This window comes from Diabrotica undecimpunctata, chromosome 7 (assembly GCF_040954645.1).
Source record: "Diabrotica undecimpunctata isolate CICGRU chromosome 7, icDiaUnde3, whole genome shotgun sequence".
Taxonomy (NCBI): domain Eukaryota; kingdom Metazoa; phylum Arthropoda; class Insecta; order Coleoptera; family Chrysomelidae; genus Diabrotica; species Diabrotica undecimpunctata.
This window is the reverse complement of record NC_092809.1, coordinates 135,840,339-135,861,763: the sequence shown is the minus strand read 5'-3', so window position 1 is coordinate 135,861,763 and position 21,425 is coordinate 135,840,339. Positions and strand designations below refer to the sequence as shown.

The 21,425-nt window shown below is 36.1% G+C and overlaps 2 protein-coding genes across 3 annotated transcripts in view; one reads left to right on the top strand and one right to left on the bottom strand.

Annotated features, from left to right (window-relative positions):
- Window positions 1-14,526, top strand: part of LOC140445881 (uncharacterized) — a 60,269-nt gene extending 45,743 nt beyond the window's left edge. For both annotated transcript variants that reach the window (XM_072538288.1, XM_072538287.1), the window contains 2 exons: window positions 1,511-3,620; window positions 11,929-14,526. In XM_072538288.1, the coding sequence (XP_072394389.1) occupies window positions 1,511-3,620; window positions 11,929-14,394 (4,576 nt within the window). In that variant the 3' untranslated portion in view covers window positions 14,395-14,526. The remainder of the gene's footprint in view (window positions 1-1,510; window positions 3,621-11,928) is intronic.
- Window positions 14,527-15,138: 612 nt separating this feature from the next.
- On the bottom strand, window positions 15,139-21,329 carry Nelf-E (negative elongation factor E). Its single transcript, XM_072539580.1, has 6 exons — window positions 21,141-21,329; window positions 20,810-21,071; window positions 20,363-20,594; window positions 20,250-20,304; window positions 15,516-15,627; window positions 15,139-15,442 (listed from the first exon to the last, which is right to left on the bottom strand). Exons 1-6 carry the CDS (start codon window positions 21,219-21,221, stop codon window positions 15,369-15,371), a joined length of 816 nt encoding a protein of 271 aa, XP_072395681.1. The 5' UTR covers window positions 21,222-21,329; the 3' UTR covers window positions 15,139-15,368.
- Window positions 21,330-21,425: the final 96 nt, after the last annotated feature.

Sequence of the window (21,425 nt, the reverse complement as noted above, 5' to 3'; positions counted from 1 at the left end):
TTATCTTCTTTGATTTTTCTTAAGTTCTCGTTCATTTTACATTTCGTTTCCGCATATGTGTTGCCTTGTTTGATCCGCCTTGTATCCATGATTTTCTTGGAGCTAAGGTGCTTTACATTCTTTAGTATTACTCTCATCGACAAAACAACCGGATTGTGATCGGAGGATATGCCCGCTCCTGGATAAGTTTTGGATAATAATATACAATGTGATGTTAAACATCAAAATATATATGTCATGCTTGTGTCATATCCCCCGCGTCGGTGTAGCTTCGTTCTGACATTAGCTACGGAAAAGAAGAAAAATTGACAGTTAACAGACGAAGAAGAATTGACGGACCAAAAAGAAAAATAATGCACAGTTGACAAAATGGTTCCGGTCTTGGCTTCAGGCTTCATGTCTTGGCTTCAAGGTTCATGCTCAGCCGGTAATGCAAATTCAACGCTTAACGACAGTGACGTCAGAGTAGTTCTGTCATGTCTCGCCCAAGTGTCCCATACTCTGCTCCCATTAATCTTCTGTTAATAATTATATAATCTATTTGATTTCTGACTATTTTTTTGTTATTATCAGCTAGTGACCATCATGTATATAATCTACGTTTAGGAAGTTTGAACAAGGTATTTGCAATTATGAGATCCTCATTAATACAGAAATCAACCAGCCGATCGCCACGTTCTCTCCTCTCCCCGAGTCCAATTTGTTCATAAAAGGTCTCTATGGTGTACGAAAATGCCACTGAACCTCTAAAAATCATACGAAGCAGCTAAATTTTGGAAAATCCCCTTGTAGGGGTTAATAAACAGAAAAAATCGATTTACCAAGAATCTGTACGTCGCGTGCAAGAGATCTTGATGTAAAGATGTTGCAGTTCTTGTCGCATCTATAAATCTTCTATTTATGATCTTACAGATATCTAGTGGCGGTCTTTGAATTCGAAAAAAAAACACTTTATTTTATCTCGTAACAATCTTAGAGACCGGCAAGGTGCATGTAAATACCTACTTATTTTTTCACTCATGGTACAAGCTTATGAGGTTGCCATAGGGTAAGAAATTGATTATATATTTCGATACATTTGGTCCAAACCTCGTATCTATATTTTGCCATACAGCCACATTTTGTTAAGTTTTGATGTGAAAAATGAATATCGCCAATCACGATACCGTAAAATCACATAAAACTAACTCATGTTGTCTTCTACATGGTATAAGTTAGGTACCAAGAAAGAGTATTACGACACTGTACTATACCGTCTCTTGATACAAGTTTGTATGTTGCGTAACTTCTCTCTAGAACCAATAAATAGTCCTTACGCATCGATATAACGCATGTTAGGAATTTTCACTAAAGTGCTTTGGCGCTCAAAAAGCTATCATAAATCAATTTTAGAATATAATAATTTTATTAAAGAATCATTTATAGGTGTTTTAATTAAAAAAACGTTGTGCTGTTTTCTCTCTTTTGGAGGAATATACTAACTTTAATTAATCTATGGTCCTTGTTTCAGTGACCATGAGTACGAGCCTGTGAACCCACCACCGGACAACATCGAATTCGTCCCTAATATTACCCTACGTAATAGTCCAGTTTGCATAATAGACACCGCGCAAGCTCTAAGCCCCCCAGAACCACTCAACTTTTCTCCCCCCAAGACTTCCTTCGAAAACATCAGTGCAACCGTTTCAAAAGAAAAGTCTCCTAAAACTCAACGAGTAGTTTTCTCTGCAACTACTGATTCGCGCAGTTCGGGATCAGAACAGAAGCCTAAGGAGGGACCAAGCAAGTTCCAGCTGGCTTTTAAAGAAAAAGCCGATAATTTCAAAACTAAGCTACAGAACATTAAAAAGCCTCATATTAGCCTACCTGATAGGCCTAAGTTTCAAAAGCCAAATCTGCAAAGGTTCAAAATTGAAAGAAAATTTAGCTTGCCTAAAATGCCAGACACTAGTAAAATAAACATGCCTAAATTTAGCTTGCCAAAAATGCCAACTAAAAAATCTGTAAAACGAATGTCCTCGACGGAATCCAACGCTGGTGATTCTAAGAAACCAATTTTCGACTTCGGTACATATCCTAGAATCTTCAAAAAGAAGCCAAAGGCAACCGACGAAGCTGTACCAGATTTTGCTACAGTTCCTAGGGCAAAAAAGCCTGACAGTAGGACGACCGAAGATAGTAGAGATTCAAGAGTTAGTGGTACCGACTCTATTCGAATTCCGCTTCACTCTGAAGACTCAATGGATAGAGAAGATGAGAACTTACAAACTAGGGAGCATCCTAGTGACTCCAGTGATATCAGGCAACCATCTCACAGATATGACGAAGATATCGATAGTGAGAATGAGTATGATCGTGAAAACAGGGAGTTAATGGAAGAAAGAGACTTCTTAAGTAGGTGGCAGAGAGGAAGGTTTAATCCAGACGAATTTGTAACAGAGCCTAAACCAATTACCCGAATAACTGATCTAGATTCTCCGGAAGATAAAGGTTACGATTTTCCTCCAAGTAATGGAAAAGAACAACGTTACTCGTCTGGTAGTTCTTTGGGAGTACACAGACAAGGAGTTTTGGAGGAAATCAATCCAGATGAATTCTTTTTGAGGCAAAAGGGTATATCTCAGGATAACATAGAAGTAGGAATGTACCTAAGTACCGAAATTAGAGAAGCATTCCGTAACCCTACAAATGCTTTAGTACAAATGGAAGAAAATAATAATTATGACATTAAAGGTTCTCATACGTCTCTCCCAGAAATTATAAATAAGAAAAAATCGATTAAGAAACCCAAAAGGAAAAAGACACCTCATGCTTCGCAAGAGCAAATATCTTATGGTGAAGAAACTGCAGATGAGGAAATGGACACATTTCCACCTTCTCGTCCAAAACGTAGAAGTAGACGCAGGAAAAAGACTAACGAAGAATTCATTCCGTATCAAGAAACTATTCAAGTTGATTCGACAGATGAAAGAATATCTCAACATCGTGAAAGTATCGACATTTTTGCTGACGACGAGAGGGAAATTATGTACGAGAATGAAATCATGGAGGGCAAAGATCAACCTGAGATCAAAATTACAGATCCGTACAAAAATTACGGTTATGACGAAGATTTTGAAATAGAGGAGGAAATGGAAGAAGTGTACATTCCAGAGGCTCCACCAAGAAAGCAAAAGAGTATGAAGAGTTTAAGTAATTACGAAAATGACTCTATGAACAGATTAGGTTCGAAAATGCAGCAAGCGTTCTTTGAACGAAGAGTTACGGAACCTAATATTATAACCTATACTAATGACAGTGTCGTACCAGAAAGAAGAAGCTTTCATATGAACACTACAGAGCCTCAATATAGGAACATTCACCAGATAGAGCCAGAGGAATATATAGACAATATAGAACACCTCGAACAAATAGAACCTGAGGAGCACATAGACACAATTGAGGAAGAGTTTGAAAATTACAAATATATGGATGAAGATTTGGAAGATGTTATCCCTTCGGCCCCTGTAAGAAAGAACAAGAGTATTAAAAGTTTGAACATTTCTGAGAACGAGTCGCTTCAAGGCTCTTTGGGAGCCCATCGAGCTGTCTTTAGTTCTGAAAAGGACTTAGAAGTACCGGTAAGTACATAATATGCATTTATTCGTACCACCCACATTTCCTACCTTTCAAAAGATTTTATTTTGTTGCTTCTTTATTGAGGGTCTAATGTATTAGCTATAGAGATAGTTGGGGAAAATACATTACAGCATCATTCTAACTCTCAGTGTAGTAACAGTTTCATATGGAATTAAACCACAATTAATTGTAATGAGAATTACATTTTAGATTTGTTTTGACGTTTCTATTCCCAATCCAGAAATCGTTTTCAATCGTTAATCCGGATTAGAAATCAAAACGTCAAAACACATGTAAAATGTAATTTTTATTCAAACCGATTGTGGTTTCATTTCATATAAAACAATATTTAACTTAAACATGCGCCAAAAAAAAAACAGTTTCAGAATCTCTTAATAACAATTTCGTAATTTTTATAACAACTGATCTTTTTCCTTGTTCAAAAGGATGTCATTCAAGCAAACAAGCAAGTAAGCAATAGAAATGAACGCAACCTGTGAGACTTGCACACTCCTAAAATAACATTCGGATATATAATTCATTGAACTCCATTCATCAGAATGGAGGAGTTTAAGGGAGGCCTATGTCCAGCAGTGGACGTGATAAATGAAGGCTGGATAATGATGATGGTATAATTCATTGGGGTGGGGCGATTAATCCGTGTAGATCAAGGACGACTTCACCCCGCTCCGCTCCAATGCTCCAGACCATCCTTCATCCCAGCCCACAGCACGCTAATGCGCTATTAAAGCTTTAAATGAAAGTTCTGGACACAAGGACTTACGCATGATATCCTACCCCGAATTTTGCGGGACAGCGTGAGAAGCTATAGTCCCGCTATAGTCTCTACTGATTTACCATCAAAATGTATTGCTTGCTCGGGTGTCAATTCCCGCTCCGGGTTAAGCTTAGTTCGGTGACTCGGCGTTCAAGAGTGTGGGCCCCTCTTGTCCATTTTTTTGGTTTTTGTTAGTATTTTGTTAATTTTTTGGTGCACGATGTCATGTTTTCTTTCATTAGAATGCCAAGATATGTATAATTGTCAAATCCATAGCATATACCACTGTGGCCGAACCTAGTCAATCATGTCACTAGTTATACTGATTCGGCTCAAATTTGTATCGCCATTAATTCACTCTGCCTACCGCCTTGCCACACTAATCAAATGAAACTACTGAATGTGGCATTCTTTGGACTCCTGAAGAGGTATTATGATCAAGAAATTATTAAATTGGGTCAAGTCAGATTTAGATAAAGTAGTAACTCAATTTAAAGTTTATGCTTTCTTTAAAGAAGCATATGGCAAAGCTGCTTCGACGCAAATTCCTACTAATGAGTTTGCTGGAACTGGCATAGTCCATTCAAGCCGGACATCTTCCTACATGACACGTATGAAGCAGCAGGGGTAACCGATATTCATTTTAAAGAAAACCTGGATCTAGCATACAAAACAAAAATAGCATACAAAAACTACTACTCATTATCATCATCTGTTTCATCCATCGTCGTAATGTAACCCCTTTTAAATATGTCCATTTGTTTCTGTTCTTGGTTTTTGTATCCATTCGTGACCAGCTATTCTTTTGATTTATTCAGTCCATCTGGTTTGAGCTCTGACTCTGGTTCTCTTTTAGTCTTTTATAATCCAAGGCAAAATAGAGGGCAGAAGAAGTGATGAAAGAATTAAAGCTTGATTTAAAAATTTTGCTAATCTCAGTAACGGAGATGGCATTTAAAGAATAAAAAGTATATACAATAAATCAAATTTTTAGCCGTATAGCAGAAGGCCCGTTGGAAGGCCGCCAAAAAGGTGGAAAGATAATGTACAGTCAACAACGACTAAAACAGAATAAGAGGCAGACAAACAGGAGTAATCCTAGTCGTACGAAGAAGAAGAAGAAGAAGAAGGGTTGACACGATCCAAGAATGCTTGGATTCCAACTTGGATCAAGTGGACTTGTACCAGGTTGGTTGCCACGGTTAAAATAACCATTGTAAAGATGGCGGAAGTGATTGTGGAAGGTGTTCTAGTGAATGCTGATATATTGATATATGAGCTTTGAAATCCAGAAGAAAGGAATAAAAAAGAAAAAATGCCGCACTTCCAGCATCCTTATTTTTATTTTCCTTTATCCTTACATTCCATAATGCTTCATCAGCTTCGTATAAGTAAATGAATCTAACACTCTCCCTTTCAAACCATTTTCTTTTTGTATTTACTTCTCGTCTTCGATTTTTCGACACCGACGCCATTTTAATTTTACAATACCACACTACTTGGATCCAAGGAAGTTGGCCAGCGTCCTACTTAACTTGGATATAACCTGTTGATACAAGTGTACTTGGATGAGCAGGTGACATGATCAAAGTAGCTTCCAAGTAGGTACACTTGGATTGTGTCAACCCGCCTTTACTAAACATTTATTATGAGTTAATTGCACTAATAAACCGACAATTTTGGTTAACCCTGTAGAAATAAATATTCAAATAATTGCTGTAAAGGCGATTAGGATATCTTTCAATTAAGATACTGCGTGTCCTCGGTTTGTATTTAAAAAATTATCGATTACGTCATTACGCCAACACTGACGACTTGATGTCCAACACATATGTAATAGCAATTGATGTCTTTTCAAAAATTATATTTGGCGTGTTTTAAGATTTTTTTTTAAAAGTAGTCTGTTTCTGAAATAATGAATTTATTTCATACTTTTTGCATCTTACTGTATTCTCCTTCTTCTTCAGCCTTCATTCATCCATTGTTGGACATAGGCCTCCTCCAATTGTTTCCACGCTTCCCTATCTTTTGCAATTCTCATCCATTGCTTTCCAGATACAGCTGTTATATCGTCTATCCATCTCTTTTTGGGTCTTCCCACGCTTCTTTTTGTTTCTCGAGGTCTCCAGAATGTCGCTTTATGAGACCATCTGTTGGTGTCTTGTCTTGCTACATGTGCTACCCATTGCCATCTCAATGTCGCTATTTTTTCCATGATGTCGGTTACTTTAGTTCTTCGACGTATTTCGGTGTTAGGAATTTTGTCTCTGAGGCTTATATTTAACATGGCCCTCTCCATGGCCCGTTGAGTTACTCTTAATCGTTCTGCCATTTTTCTTGTTATTGCCATAGTTTCCAATCCATAAGTTGCAACTGGTAGTATACAAGTGTCATAGGTTTTTCGTTTTAAGTGTATTGGGATTTTTCTGTCTTTTAAAATGAAGCTCAACTTCCCAAAAGCAGCCCATGATAATTGTGTCCTTCTTTTAATTTCTAGGGTTTGATTTTCCTTTTCGTTTTTAATTGCATGTCCTAGATATCTTACTGTATTAATAGATAAATAATAACTAACCTAAATGGTTAATAAGTTTTAGTCTTTAATAATGATGATTTAGATGATAACAAAATAAAGATAAAGGAGATTACATTTGGACAATGGACTCTGGAATAGAAAAAAGAATAGATGCCTTTGAGATGTATATATACAGACGAATGTTGAGAATTCCATGGGTACAAAGAGTTACTAATGTTGAGGTACTTCGTTGCATGTGTAAACAAAAAGAATTACTAAGAATAATCAAAGAGAGGAAAATGCAATACTTGGGTCATTTGTTGAGAGGCGAAAGATACGAATTACTTCAAGTTATACTGGAAGGAAAAGTCCAGGGCAAAAGATCAGTAGGAATACGCCAGAACTCGTTGCTGAAAGACCTGAGAAGATGGTTCGACCGCTCATCTGCAGAAATCTTTCGCGCAGCAGATTCCAAAACTACAATTGCCATTTGGATCGCTAACCTTCGAAAGAAGACGGCGCCATGAGAAGAAGAAGAGATAACATTTAGAGGTATCATGATGAAATGGAAAAATAGTGTGTCTAAAATTGATTCATATTCTTAATATACGACCTCTCTCTATAGATCTTTTCAACGGCCTATTAATATTTCAGCTTCGCTGTTTTATGCTTTTTGGCTTCAAAATTCCTTTTTGTCTACGTAATGTCAAGAATACGTTTTGTATTTTATTGCTATAAAAATAATCAAAAAAAGAAACTTGACGACAATTTTTTACTGTCTTCCTTTACTTAACCTTTATCTCTGGCATAGACATTCCATTCCTCGTATCTTATATACCTTTCAACTTAACTTTGTCTGCTTTATAATTCTATAACCGTTTAAGTCTAGTTTTAATCTTATGAATTATATCTTTTTTCTATATGTTAATATTCCTTTTTCTAGCAATTCCTTTTCTTTATTTATTCTTTCATCGTTAAGGAAATACCATCTCGCTTGCGACCACCGTACTAGCAAATAATATAACGGACTTTCAATAAAATAGAAAAACAAAATACTGTTGCAAAAACGTTGTAAATGATTGTAAGTTTTTGTGGTAAGTTTAATCGACTTCATCGCAAGCATTGTAAGTGACATGGCAAACATCCAACACACCATTCAATGATTATAGCTGTGCTACATTTATTTATAGAAAACCCTCAAAATATATTAAAAATATCTGTACTTTAATTATATTTACCATAAATTAATGTAGAGATTTGTATATACAATGATAGTTTTTCAAAAATTTAGAAAAAGGTAAGAATATATTATTAGAACGATGCTGTAAGTAGATACCTATACTATTATTTATTAATTGTTTGATTATACGACGTACGTTTTTTGAGATGTTTATCATTTCTTGCACAGTTTAAATTAATTATGACTTTTTCTTTATTTATCATCTTATAAGGCAGTTCTTTTTCGATATTAGCCTTCTGTAAAAATACTATCTCTTTTTTCTTTATGTATCATATCTAATTACGAAACGTTAGTTCTTACGGTGATAATAATGATTTTATTTGTGGGAATTCGGAATCGATTAAGGATGTCTTGTGATACCGTTCCTGGAGCTTTCGTGGACATTCTCGTCCTGGACCTTTTCTTCATCCTGCATAAATATAGTACGTCCGGAAAATACCGTATAAAATTTATAATTTTGTTCCTGATAGAAATTTTTTTCTTCTCACTTCCCTACTGTTATCGAGTAGATTTACCGCACTAGAATTTGAGTAAACTTCTAACTGTTTTAAATGCCTATCACTACACGTTTCACGTTTCTATTTCTTCACGTACAACACTCACTGAAAGATCACGATGTATAACTTCGTTATAGGGACGTAGTGATGCATTAACAATCTGCCTAAGGACCTTCGATTGGAACTTCTGCAGGATTTCAATGTTATATTCACTTGCATACCCTCACAGTTGAATGCCATAGGTCCAAATAGGTTTTAGAATTACTTTATACACTAATAATTTGTTTTCCAAGTATCCAGTATTAAAGTTGTCTAAATTTAATCGTTTATTAAAGATGTGGTTTCTCCAAGTAAGTCGTCTATCAAGATGAATGTCGAGGTATTTGCACTATTAGATTGCGGTTTGATCTTGCGGATCTTGATTGTTTAGTTGTACAGGTAGGCATGTCAGAAATTTAGCTGTAAACGTTATTGGTTTGATTTATTTTCATTAACCCTGATTCGCCCTTTTCTTAACCACATCCGAATGGTATTTAAGTGGACTTGACAACCTTCTAGATGCTTCGATGGAATTTGTCTGGGACGAGAGGATAATAGTGTCATCAGCAAATGTTACTAAGGAACATTAATCAGAAGTGGGTAGGTCGGCCGTGTATAATAGGTATAAGAGTGGACCAAGCACACTACCTTGAGGTACGCTTGAGTTTATAGGTCTCAATGCTGTTACTACCGTACCGTTTTTATCTGGATAAAAATATCGGTCTAGTTATGTAGGATTTTAATATAATTTAGTATTCAGATGGTTATTGTTGTTTAATTTTATGTCTTTATGCCACACTTTATCAAAAGTTTGTGTGATGTCCAAGAAGACTGCAGAACAATAGCGCTTTTTCTCCAGATCCTGGTTAATGTTATAAATAACTAATTTTATATGCCTTTATGCCACACTTTATCAAAAGTTTGTGAGATGTAAAAGAAGACAGCAGAACAATAGCGCTTTTTCTCCTGATCCTGGTTAATGTTATTAATAACTCTGTGTACTTGGTCAACTGCAGCGTGTCGTTGTCAAAAATCGAATTGGTAGTCAGGAACTAAGCAATTTTCTTTTAGGAAAGAACACAATTTCTATAATATTAGTAGTGTCTCAAAAATTTAGCAAGAATGGTTAATAAACTAATAAATCTATATGAAGTTACGGATTCTAAAGGTTTGCCTATTTTGTAGATTAAAATAACTAGATTTGTGTTAACAAGAGGATCGCATTTTGTGGTAATTTACACAAGACAAATTCAGTAATCAACTCATATCCAGGAGCTTTCTTCTTATTAGTATTGCGTTAATAATTTCGGTTTTTCTTAAAGTTTTAATAGGCATAGATATTCATGCAATATTTTTCTCTTCTTCTGGTTGTAGTTTACAGGTAAATGGAGTAAATGCAGTTTCCAGGGGTTGGAGAAATATATTTGTCTGTTCGTCATCAGAGCGTGCCTAATGCCGGTTACCCGTTTTAATGGGTGGTGGTATATGTTGTTGTGGTCGTAACAATTTTCTGGCAGCCTTCCAAAGGGTGTAGTCTGTGGCTTCTAATGGTGATACCTCTCTCAGGTAATTTTTAGATCACTTGGCATTTTTTTCAGATCTTTTGCTACTTTCCTCAATGCAGCTTTATTGGTCGGTGTTCGATTGTTTTGCCATATCTTTCTAAGTTTTCACTTTATATTGTTCTGAAGCTAGTTTCTTGTGGCATTTTAAAGTAATTAAAGAAACGTACTTTAACCTTTAATTGCGGCTTATTCCCATTTAAATAGTAATTAAGTTTTCACTTTTCTCAAATTTTTTGTGTAATGGCCTCACGATAGAATTCCTTGTTGGTTTATTGTTGGGTGGTGGGATAAATTCCCAGCACGCTTTCTGTATACATGTAGTGAGATAATATACAGCAGTTTTTTCTCGGTGATTTCCTGTAGAAAATGTTTTGACGTTATTTTCATTCTTATTTTTGCTGCTACTAGTTTGTGTTCACTCCCTACGTCGGCTGAGTTTTATTAAATCAAATGTTCAAAATGACCACCATTAACGATCTGACAGTGGCCAATTCTATGTTTAAATGCATCAGTGACATTAAGAATTATATTAGGAGTAGTAACATTTAAATTTTTTCTCTACTGCGTTGTTTTGGCTCTTCCATGCTGTATTGCCTATTTACATAGACTTCTATTTTTATATAACCTATGGTGCAGACTTAATTGGATCACATGTGAAACTTTTTTATTTTTAGTTTTAACATTTTCCACAGTTTTTGAATTATTATTAGCAATTTTAATTTATTTGTTACATGTTTTATTTTTGCATCAATAATTTCTTCATCGGTTCTTTTTAATATGTACCTACTTTATATTAAATTTTTAGTAGGTTAATGTCAGTATCAATTTTCAATGCTTTATAAAATGTTTCTTTTAAGTTACATAATTAAATAATCTGTTTTGTGATCCATTTACTTCAAGGAACAGTTTTAGTGTGTTTTTTCTTTTTCAATGTATCGTTTATCTAGGCATAAATATATAAATTTAGTTAAAATTTGTGTGACTACTGTGTGAATATTTGGATCTTTAATAGGTAATACTGAAAACCAATCAATATTAGAAGCAACTTTATTTATCTATAAGTTTAATTGAACATATGATTCACTTTCATTGATAAATTCGTTATTTATCTTTACTTTCTGAATGAATTAAGTTAACTTTCAGTCCTTTCTATTAGGTAGTACCTATTTAATTTAACTATTACTACTAATCAATCATATATATTAATTTAGCCATTTTTATAATATATTTTATTTCCCAGTAAATAAAAATACTTACAGTACCCTAGTACACTTAAGGTACGATTCCGGCAGTTGCTGTCTGCAGTCGTTGTTTACCTTTAGTTTATTTGTACCTTTAGTTTCTGAGCAGACTAGGTATAATACATGGCTTAGTTTCAAGGCACTCGACAAATACTTGTAAATTATGAAACCTCGCACTTTGAACTTCATATTAATATACATAATTACATCATTTTTAAATTTTATAATTCTTGTTTAAAGCATTGCAACTATCCAATATTTTTCCATACTTTACCACTTCTTTTCGAATCTTCTCGATATATTCCATATTTCGGATATTTTGTACCATTTTTTAAATAAACAAAGCAGTTTTTATGTATCATTTCTTTCAATTTGTACCACAATATACTTGATATATAAAAAACAAATTTAATAAAATATTTTTTGTTTTTATTACAGATTGAAGCAATCAGAACGGAGTCCAAGGTAATAATACCGATAGCAACAGACCCCGAGCCACCAAAAAGACCGTCTAGATCAAGATCCCGAGGTGATTCCAGGGCAACGTCTCAGTCAAGAACTGCTCCACAGAGTCTAAACACCTCTCAAAGAGATCTAGATAGTTTATCGCTACAAACAGGACTAATGGGTGAAGATGACATAGAACCCTGTGTAGAAGAACCATGCGTTCAAAAAATATGTGACTACATGGGGTATTCCGTAATAGACAAATCCAAAGTCAAAGATCCACCATTGCCACCACCTAGAAGTTTAAGGCGAAAGAAAAGATCGACCAAAGTCGATAAAGAAAATAAGTTCTTCACTGTTCCAAGATCTAAAGTTTCTAAGGAAGATGAAGTTGATGTACCAGTAAGACCACTACGGAATTATAGTACTTTAGGGCCTTCTAGACTTTCAGTCACGCCAGATCTTGTTGAAAATAAAGAAAATATTGACATCACACAATATATAGAAATAGAAGACGAGCCTAATAGAGACCTACAATCTGGAGAGGTCATCGAAAAAATGAAGACAAGACCTCTACCAGCACCACCCAGACCGCCTAGAAAAACTAAACCATTTCAGGATATTACATCCAGCCTCACATCCAGAGAAAATATAATGTCGCAATCAACAGAAGAATTGCATAAAGAACCGCCCAATGAAATTGAGGTATATACACAAACTGAGCCACTACCAGATGATTTTGTCTGTGAAGAGATGGTTGAGGAACCAACCGATAAAGTAATTATACCTACTCAAGCCACAGACGCGATTACTGTAGAAAGAAGATTAATTACACCAACAAGGTATACCTTTGAAGAAACTGTCACCCACGGATCTTTGCTAGTAGAACCTCTCAATGGTGCTAAGATTTTACCTGATTCAGATATAACTGAAAGACCTAAAGAAAGGATTGTACCAATCCGAGTTGAAGATGATTTTGATGAAACGTCGTCAATTCCTGACGATTTCCATAAGTTAGCAGATCCGAAACAAACAAAGCAAAGTTCATCTGCGCCTCCTGGAGAAATAGAAGTGCTTAAAGCCCAAAAGCTTCAAGTGACTGATCTAGATGTAGATACTCTCACTGTCAATAAGCTTTTAGCTGGAAAGATAGTAGTTTCTGAAATTGACAGCGGTAATATACAAACTAACGAAATTTCTTCAAAAACGGGAGCGTTAAAAGTTGGCGAAATCAGTTTACCACCAGAAATGATACAACAAATTATCCAAACGATTCAAAATAGTCAAGCTTCAGAAGAAAAACCACAAGTAGACCAAGATGGACAAAAAAAAACTCCGTTTGATTTTTGCCCCGACGTAGAAATATCCTCTTCCCATTTATCTGTACCAGAATGTCTCGAGGAAGAAAAAGCAACTGATGTAGGTTCAACAGCAACTGTGCCTACTGCAGAAACTATAGAAGCAGCGCCTGCTATAATTTCAGATGAAACTGTTTCGGTTGTACAAACTGAAGAAACAGTTTTAATTGAAACTGTTCCTGCTGTAGAAAATGAAAAAATATTGGATGACGTAGCCTCAGAAGTACCTGCTGAATTTGCAGAATTGAAATCTGATATAGCAGAAACTTTATTGAACGATATTATCCCAAATGAAGCTGAAACTAATGTACCAGAAGTATTACCCGAAAATAGCGATGTTTCGGTTGGACTACTTCCTAAAGAAGAAACTATACCTTCAGAAGAGTCGATACTTTCTTTTGGTATAATTTCTAAAGAAGACATTTCTGTTCCTTTAGAAGAAGAGAAAGATAGCCCTCCCGCAGTTCCCCCTAGAGCAGTTCCCCAAGATGCAAAACCTAGTACGCCAGACGAACCCCTTCAAGAACTAGAAGCAGTCCCTCACAGACCTCCCCGACAGTCTGAGAGACTCAAGCTTTCTCAGTCTACCAATGAAGAATCCGTACAAGAGCCTGAGGTAGACGACGAACCACCACCTAGACCTCCCCAGCCTCCAATGGGATATATACCTTCACAGCCACCCACAAGCTTTTATGCTCTGAGGGCACAAAAGTATGTAGATGATAACATTCCCACTGTACCTAGAAGGAGAAGACATGCTAAATCGAAACAGTTGGCGAGGTCTAGCTCCGAAGAATCCTCAGAGGTGTCTCATGTAGTTCGAAGACACCCTCGAAGGTCTAGTGATCCTTCGATAGCTCAACTCTCTGGACAACTGGCGAGAGCCTGCAGTTCAGAAGCTAACAATCAACTTAAAAGACTGATAAATTACATTTTAAACAACGTGTTACATAATGAAGACGGGAAACAAGACTTAAACGTTATGATCATTATAATTTTAGTACTAATTGCAGGGCTGTTGTTGTTGGGATACGGAGATGAAAGGACTGTCGTACACTTGCATCATTGGGAATACTTTAATCCCCCTAAAAATTTGTAACCCGTTGCGATTTATTTATAATGTTCGAATAGTTGTTACGTTTGATTGTTTTTGTAATTTTTAAGTATGGTTCATGTACATAACATTTAATTGATTTGTAAGACCTCAATAAAACCTTGATTTTAAATTTTATTAGTTTTTACTTATTCTGCAAATATTTATCAGTTAAAAGGTACATAAAATAGCTGGAGTCAAACATGCTACGAATAAGAATTCTGCAATTAATCTACTAAATATATTCGAATTTAACCATGCATCCCTAAAAAATATTGGTTCAAAAATTATTCTGTTTCTTGGAAATATTTAACTGGTTAAAAATTTGAGGCTGAAAGTAGGAAAATATCTACCAGTTAACATACCACCTCCATTAATTCACTGTTATTTTTACATTCATTAAACACACTCAGAATGACAAATAACAAAACATAAAATATATCAATTTTGGTTTTTCCAAATGGAGGTGGTTTCATGAAACCACTCGGTCATAACTGACGGTACTTGACAAAACATTTTTTTATCACTAAAACAAAATCCTACGTTATGTTATAACTGCAATGTGCACAACAATGTAAATTTCCATAAATTGACATATGAGTTGATAACGATCTCATTCCAAGTGGAACATGCATCTTTCACTTACTATAACTTGTTCCTATACATCTCTGGAAAATCATCAATGGAAAAACATGATATTCATTCCTAAAAAGTGTTCAATCAAAATGCATAGAAATGAAAAAAGGCTAATTGTATATATGGATGAAACTTATATTCATAACTCAAATAACTTACATTTTAATATAATTCAAAATAATCAAAAACCAAACAAAAAATAGTAATAAAACTTATCTTTATTAAAATATACTACACAAAATAGTATTCAAAATAAACTCTTCCCATAGGGAAGTTATCAACTGACTAAATATCTTAGTCAAGAACCATTTTCATATAAAACCATTATATCCGTTCAGATCCATTTAGTCAAACATATCGTCATAGGAGACCAAGTTTCTTTTATCTCTATGGTTGCCTTTCTGAGAATGACTAGAAGCTGAAAAAAGAAAGTTGATGTAACCGACTATTTTACTTAATGACAAAAAACAAAACCAAAGCCATCATCTTACCAAGAGTAGCCCATGCAGCTGATGAAGTTGCATCATTTATGGGTTCAATTTGAGGTTGTCTTCTAGCTAAAGATACTTTTAGAGGAATTCCGGATACCATACTTCCATCCATCTACAAATGAAGAGTAGTATGTACGTGAGCAGGATAAAACAGATACAGTAAAAAATCAGAATAACTCAGATCATGGAAAACTTTTTTTACATCTTTAAAGAGAAGAAGGAAAATCTGCATACAGACACCTGTGACTCACAAAGGTAGTGTTGGGTTCCTAATACCCTAACGGAGCTGTGCCAGGGCGAGATGCCCAAGGGATTTAGACCTTTGACATTTCGTCCCGTCACCACTCCGAGACGGTCGGCGTCCAACTAAAAACCTCTCCTCTGTCACACCAGACATCAGGATGGAAGGGCCGGTTAAGGCAAACATCTGTCCTGATGCCCTGCTATCACCCGATTCCCATTCTTTCTCCGACACATTCATTGAGGAATCCACACCCACACGAACCACCAAAGACTTTCAACCCCCTGTCTTAGCGAGGCTGCCATCTCTCTCGCGTCGTATGTCTCTCATTCACTCCTATTTCGGCCTGTGACAGTCCGAACCCCACCGAGGTGCTACTCGCTTGTTTTAGAATTCTGTTGCGAGTTCTCTCTCCTCTCGTTCTTTTGAGGAGAGCAGCTCCCTGATGAATTTGTGGATCGGTGTCCACCACCACTCATCCCTCATCATTTCCTCCACCATTTCTCGCACGAAATCAAACATTCTGCAGTTACACTCTCTTACAAACTTCTCTCTTTCATCCGTCCTTCTCCTCTCGGATTTGGGCCCACCGATATTAGGCATTATCCTCCCCAGCGCAGCCATTCTCTGAATAGCTCTGCGGGTCACCCCCCTCAACTCCCACCCTGATGAAGAGTAACTCCCAGATACTTGACGTACTTTTTATCTTTCTTTCTGCAGCCTCTGAGTACTACAACCTCCGTCTTATCCTCCGCGAGAGAAAGATCATAGCAAGGTCGTTCGCGAATGCGAAGGGGGTCACACCCTCTCCATATTCGCAGTTTAAGACCCCGTCATATGCCAGGTTCCACAGCGTCGGACCCAGAACGGAGCATCCACCCAGCCGTTACATCCACCATCACAACATTTTCCACCACAATCTTCCTCTCGGAAAGATAATCAGCTACCACATTCATCAGATACCCAGGACAGTTCCTTGCTTTCAAAGAGCTCATTACGTGATCCCACTGCAATGTATTAAAAGCATTTCGGACGTCAAAGAGAATCAGGATGACCCATCTATGATCAGCCCCAATTTCCCGTGCCGCCCGAAGCACATCGGTCACAGCAACCACTGTACTTTTACTCTGGCAGAAACCATATTGTCTCGGAGACAGGCCTCCAGACATCACAATCACCTCCTCGATACGTGCACGTAGCATTCTCTCATACAACTTTCCGATACAAGGAAGAAGGCAAATAGGACGATATTTTCCTGCCTTGAATTTAGGTAGAAGCACGAGCCTCGAGATTTTCCAGGGATCCGGAAACGACTGCGCGGCAAGAAGAGCATTCATATGCTCCAGCAGCCACGTGGGCTCCAAACGACCCAGACGTACAACCGCCTCAGTCGAAACACCATCTAGACCAGGAGCCCTGCCAGACTTAAGGGAACTCACCGCCACAGCCAGTTCATCCAAAGTAAAAGGAATCCCACGCTCAGCCTCGACGTCTCTCCCCACACCATGCCACCGTTCTTGTGGAAACAGTTCGGTGACTATCTCCAGCTTCTGGTCCAATGGCATGTCATACGAAGCACAGGGGTCGAAATTCTTCATTGCGATCTTATACCCTTCACCCCAGATGTCCTCGTCCAACTTGTCACACAGTCCCCTCCAGTGCCTCTTCTTCTCGGCTCGGATCCTCCCATTCAACTCCTTCTTCGCATGGTAAGATGTATTCACATGTTCCACCTCTTCCGCGCTCTGATGTATTCTCGCCCTTGTCAAGTGCCGGCGAAGGGCCACGCACTCTCTTCTCAGTTGCTCTATCTCGACACACCACCAGTAAGTCATTCTACCCGTACGCTCAGTCACAATTTTACTCATATGCATCGCATGGAAGACTGGAGTTCTTGGATATTCTTGAAGCCATTTCTTGGAAAATATATGCAAGAACATTTTTTATGGTCCTAATAATTTGTTGAATTTTGTACAGAGATCCTGTAATCTCTTTAAATAATTGTTTGGTCATTTAAATATTTAGATACCACCATGCATTTTTTGCAATGATACAGCAAGTACACCTTATCAAAAGCAGGAAAAAGTCAATACTCAATACTGTTTATTCATGTTAAAACACACTATCTTACACACATCAAATTAAAATTAAAATTATATTGTAGACATTCATGAATTGTATAAGAGAAACTTTTATGAATATTTTTTTAATTGTATTTTTAAATTCCTTTTCAGGCAAGCTTCTGACATTGTCAGGGAGAACATTAAAACATTTATTGCCCATTGCCCTGATCCATTTTGACACATTTTCAAATGCTGATTTGCTGGTACCATATTCTGCTTGTGCCTAGTACCTATCATAACTGTGCTGATCTTTGTGAGTTCTATAAATTTTGATATTTCTCTTCGTGAATAGAGCTTTTCTAGAATGTGCTAGTACAGTTAGAATTCCCACTCTTTCATAAGCCTGACGACAAGCCTCCTTAAATCCCAAACCAGCAAGGAAACTCAGTGCCTTTCTCTGGAGACCACATGCTCTGTGAGTGTCAGCTGCCCCAGACAAGGATAGAGTATGAAAGATGTTAGTGGAATATATTTTTTTTTATTCAGTTACATTCTTTAGCAACCAAAACACAAATAATGTTCTATAAACTAATTTGCTGACTGCAGAGCAAAGGGCTCCTATTAGCTTGGTGAGGTCTTCTCCAGTGACAAGACCACTTTAAAGGTTTCTCAGGTCAGCTGGCCAGTTCCTTTTGAGTCTCCTATTAGCATTAGTTCCATTAGAGGTTGAAGTAAGGGGTTACTGTGTGATTCCAGTCCTTCATGCTATATTTAGTGATCACATCCTGTATGAATGGGTTGAAGTAAGGGGTTACTGTGTGATTCCAGTCCTTCATGCTATATTTAGTGATCACATCCTGTATGAATGGGATTCTTAGGTCTTCATGAAGTGTTAGGTTTGACACATACCAGGCTGCATCAGTTACTTATTGTTCACAGTAATTTGAATTGGCTTCTTTGAACTATGGTTGTATTTGACTTACACATTCCTAGAGTTAGATTCCATTCATCCAGAGAGGTTTTATGATAGCTTTATAGACCATGATTTTATTTTCCAGGGTCAGTTTTGATTTCCTACCGACTAGCCAGTTTAGATCTTTCATTCTTAAGTCAATTTGTTTCCGCTTCTTAAGAATATGCTCTTTCCAATTGAGTTTTGAGTAAAGATATATTCCTAAGTATTTGGTGCTAGAGGATTGAGGAAGTTGATATTGTTAAGTGAAACTGGGGGGACATTGGTGTCTTCTCAAGGTAAAATTAACTTGGACTGATTTTGTTTCATTCATTTTAGTTCTCCATTTATTTGACCACGTCTCAATTTCATTCAGTTGTACCTGTAGAATGTTAGATGCTATAGTTCGATTTTTGTTGACTGCAAGGATAACAGCATCATCTGCAACCATACCAATGATGGACACCAGATTTTATAGGAAAATTATTGGAATTACTTTCATTCACTCTTGTTCGGAATTCTCTCCCAATTAAGATAGGATTTTAACAGTTTCAAGTAGATGATGGGAATGTATTTCTTAATTTTGAAAATCAGGCCTGTGTGCCAAACCTTGTTAAAGGCTTGACTAATGTCTAGTGATACATATAACTCCTAAAAGCCCAATCTGTTTGAATCCATCATTCATATCACCCACATATCTCATTGTAAAGATAATTTGTTTAGTTTTATTGTTGTTCAGCACCAACCTATTTGCAGCAGACCATTGCTCAGTCTTGTGCCACGCTACCATAGAACCCACCAACACATCCTCAATATTATCAACTGTGAAAGCCACCATAGTGTCATTTGCAAAGAGTGTATGCTATATATGCTAGCCTTAATCTGCCATTGCATTTCACCACACTCTCTATCTGCTCTTTCACTATATTCTAGCTGATTCTTCAGTTGTGTAGACAGATTTTGCTAAACAATCTCATACAGAAGAGATATGACTCTTTGCCACAGCAGTTTTTTTATTCATTAAATTTTCTTTGCTTACAAAATCCAATTAAGTATTTATTGTTGAAATCATCAGACAAATTTTTATTAAGTGACAGATTGTTTGTGTTATAAAAATGATATATTAATTAAAATAATACCCAGTAATTCTAGTGAAAATTGAATCCCAAAGAAAAAAACATTCATCCAGAATCTTTCTAAGCTCTAAATAGCCTATCCCAACTATTTTTGGTGATCATTTAAACAAAAAACCTTATTATTAATCTAGTTTATATTCCTGTCTGATCATGAACACTATAGAATACAGCAATTTTGCAAACACACAACTTTGATCAAATTTACTCAACTTTTCTAATATTTGCTTCATTGTCATAATCTTATTTTTAAAAGATTTAGTAAAACAAATGATTCAAGTATTTAGTAAAACAAAATCTGCTAAGAATGAAATAAGAAAAAAGTTAGATAATATAAAGTCTTACCTCAGATATTGCCCTTTCTGCAGCATCCACTTTATCAAAAGTTATAAAACCTCGACTAGAAATATAAGAAATTTGATTAATTAAGCACCAGATACATAACATCTTAAACATACTTCTTTTCAATTTCCATTGATATATTAATAATATTTCCCATAGTTGTAAAATGTTTCTTTAGAAATTCTTCGGTAATTTTGTAACCAGCTACATAGATAGTATTACCCTGCCTGGGTTTATCTGTTTTCACTTGTTGTTGCTTTTCGGTAAGCCCCCTTTCTTCTCTATCCCTTGCATTTGCAAAAGTATCATATAGATTTTTGATTCTAGGTGGCGTATTTTGAGGATTATCTACAAAATGAACTGTTGTGATAGGGGAAAACTGTCAAAATATAATGGGAATAAATCCTTAAGTTTTTATTAAGAGATAAAAAGATATTCTTTCTTAAATTCTTTTAATAATTGTTTTACTGGGAGGATGTATTTCCATAAGATTATAGGTTATTGGTAAAGACACTTATATCAAATAAATCAGAAAAGAAATCATTCATTATGAAAATGGTTACCTGGCCCATCCTCCATTTGTACAGCTGAAAATGGTTGATATCCACTCACAGTTTTATCTGAAATCAGTTTACGTTCGAGACCTCTTGGACGCTTAAAACCTTGCTCAGGTTGTTTCTGTTGTTTGGAAATAGCTGGTATAACACCTGATTTTATTAACTTCTTTGCTACCTCTCTGGCATCTCTAGCTTCAGCAGGTCTTTTAGGTATAATGGGTTTTTCAGGCTCTGGCTTTGGTGCCTTCAGAGCTTGTATGGCTTTTTTCTAAAAAAAGCAGTAGAAAGAAACAATTTAGTAACATTAGTTTTAATAAAATATATAAATTATAGTTACCTTTTTCTTTAATTTTTGGTACTTCGCCTGTAACATTAATTCCTCCTCTGTAAAGTTTGCAGGAAAATGTATGTATACCATTCTTGTAATATTTTATTTTATTTATGCTACTTCCTACTTCATAAAAGATTTTTAAAAATATTTACAAAATATACGTCAAAAATGTCACTCGTTGTTGTGTCAGATGTCCGACTGTCAGTCGCAATGGTCAGTTTATTTCATAGGATTTCATTAATTTAAAATCACACGAAAAACTCTTTCCTTGTCTATTATTTATGAATTTAA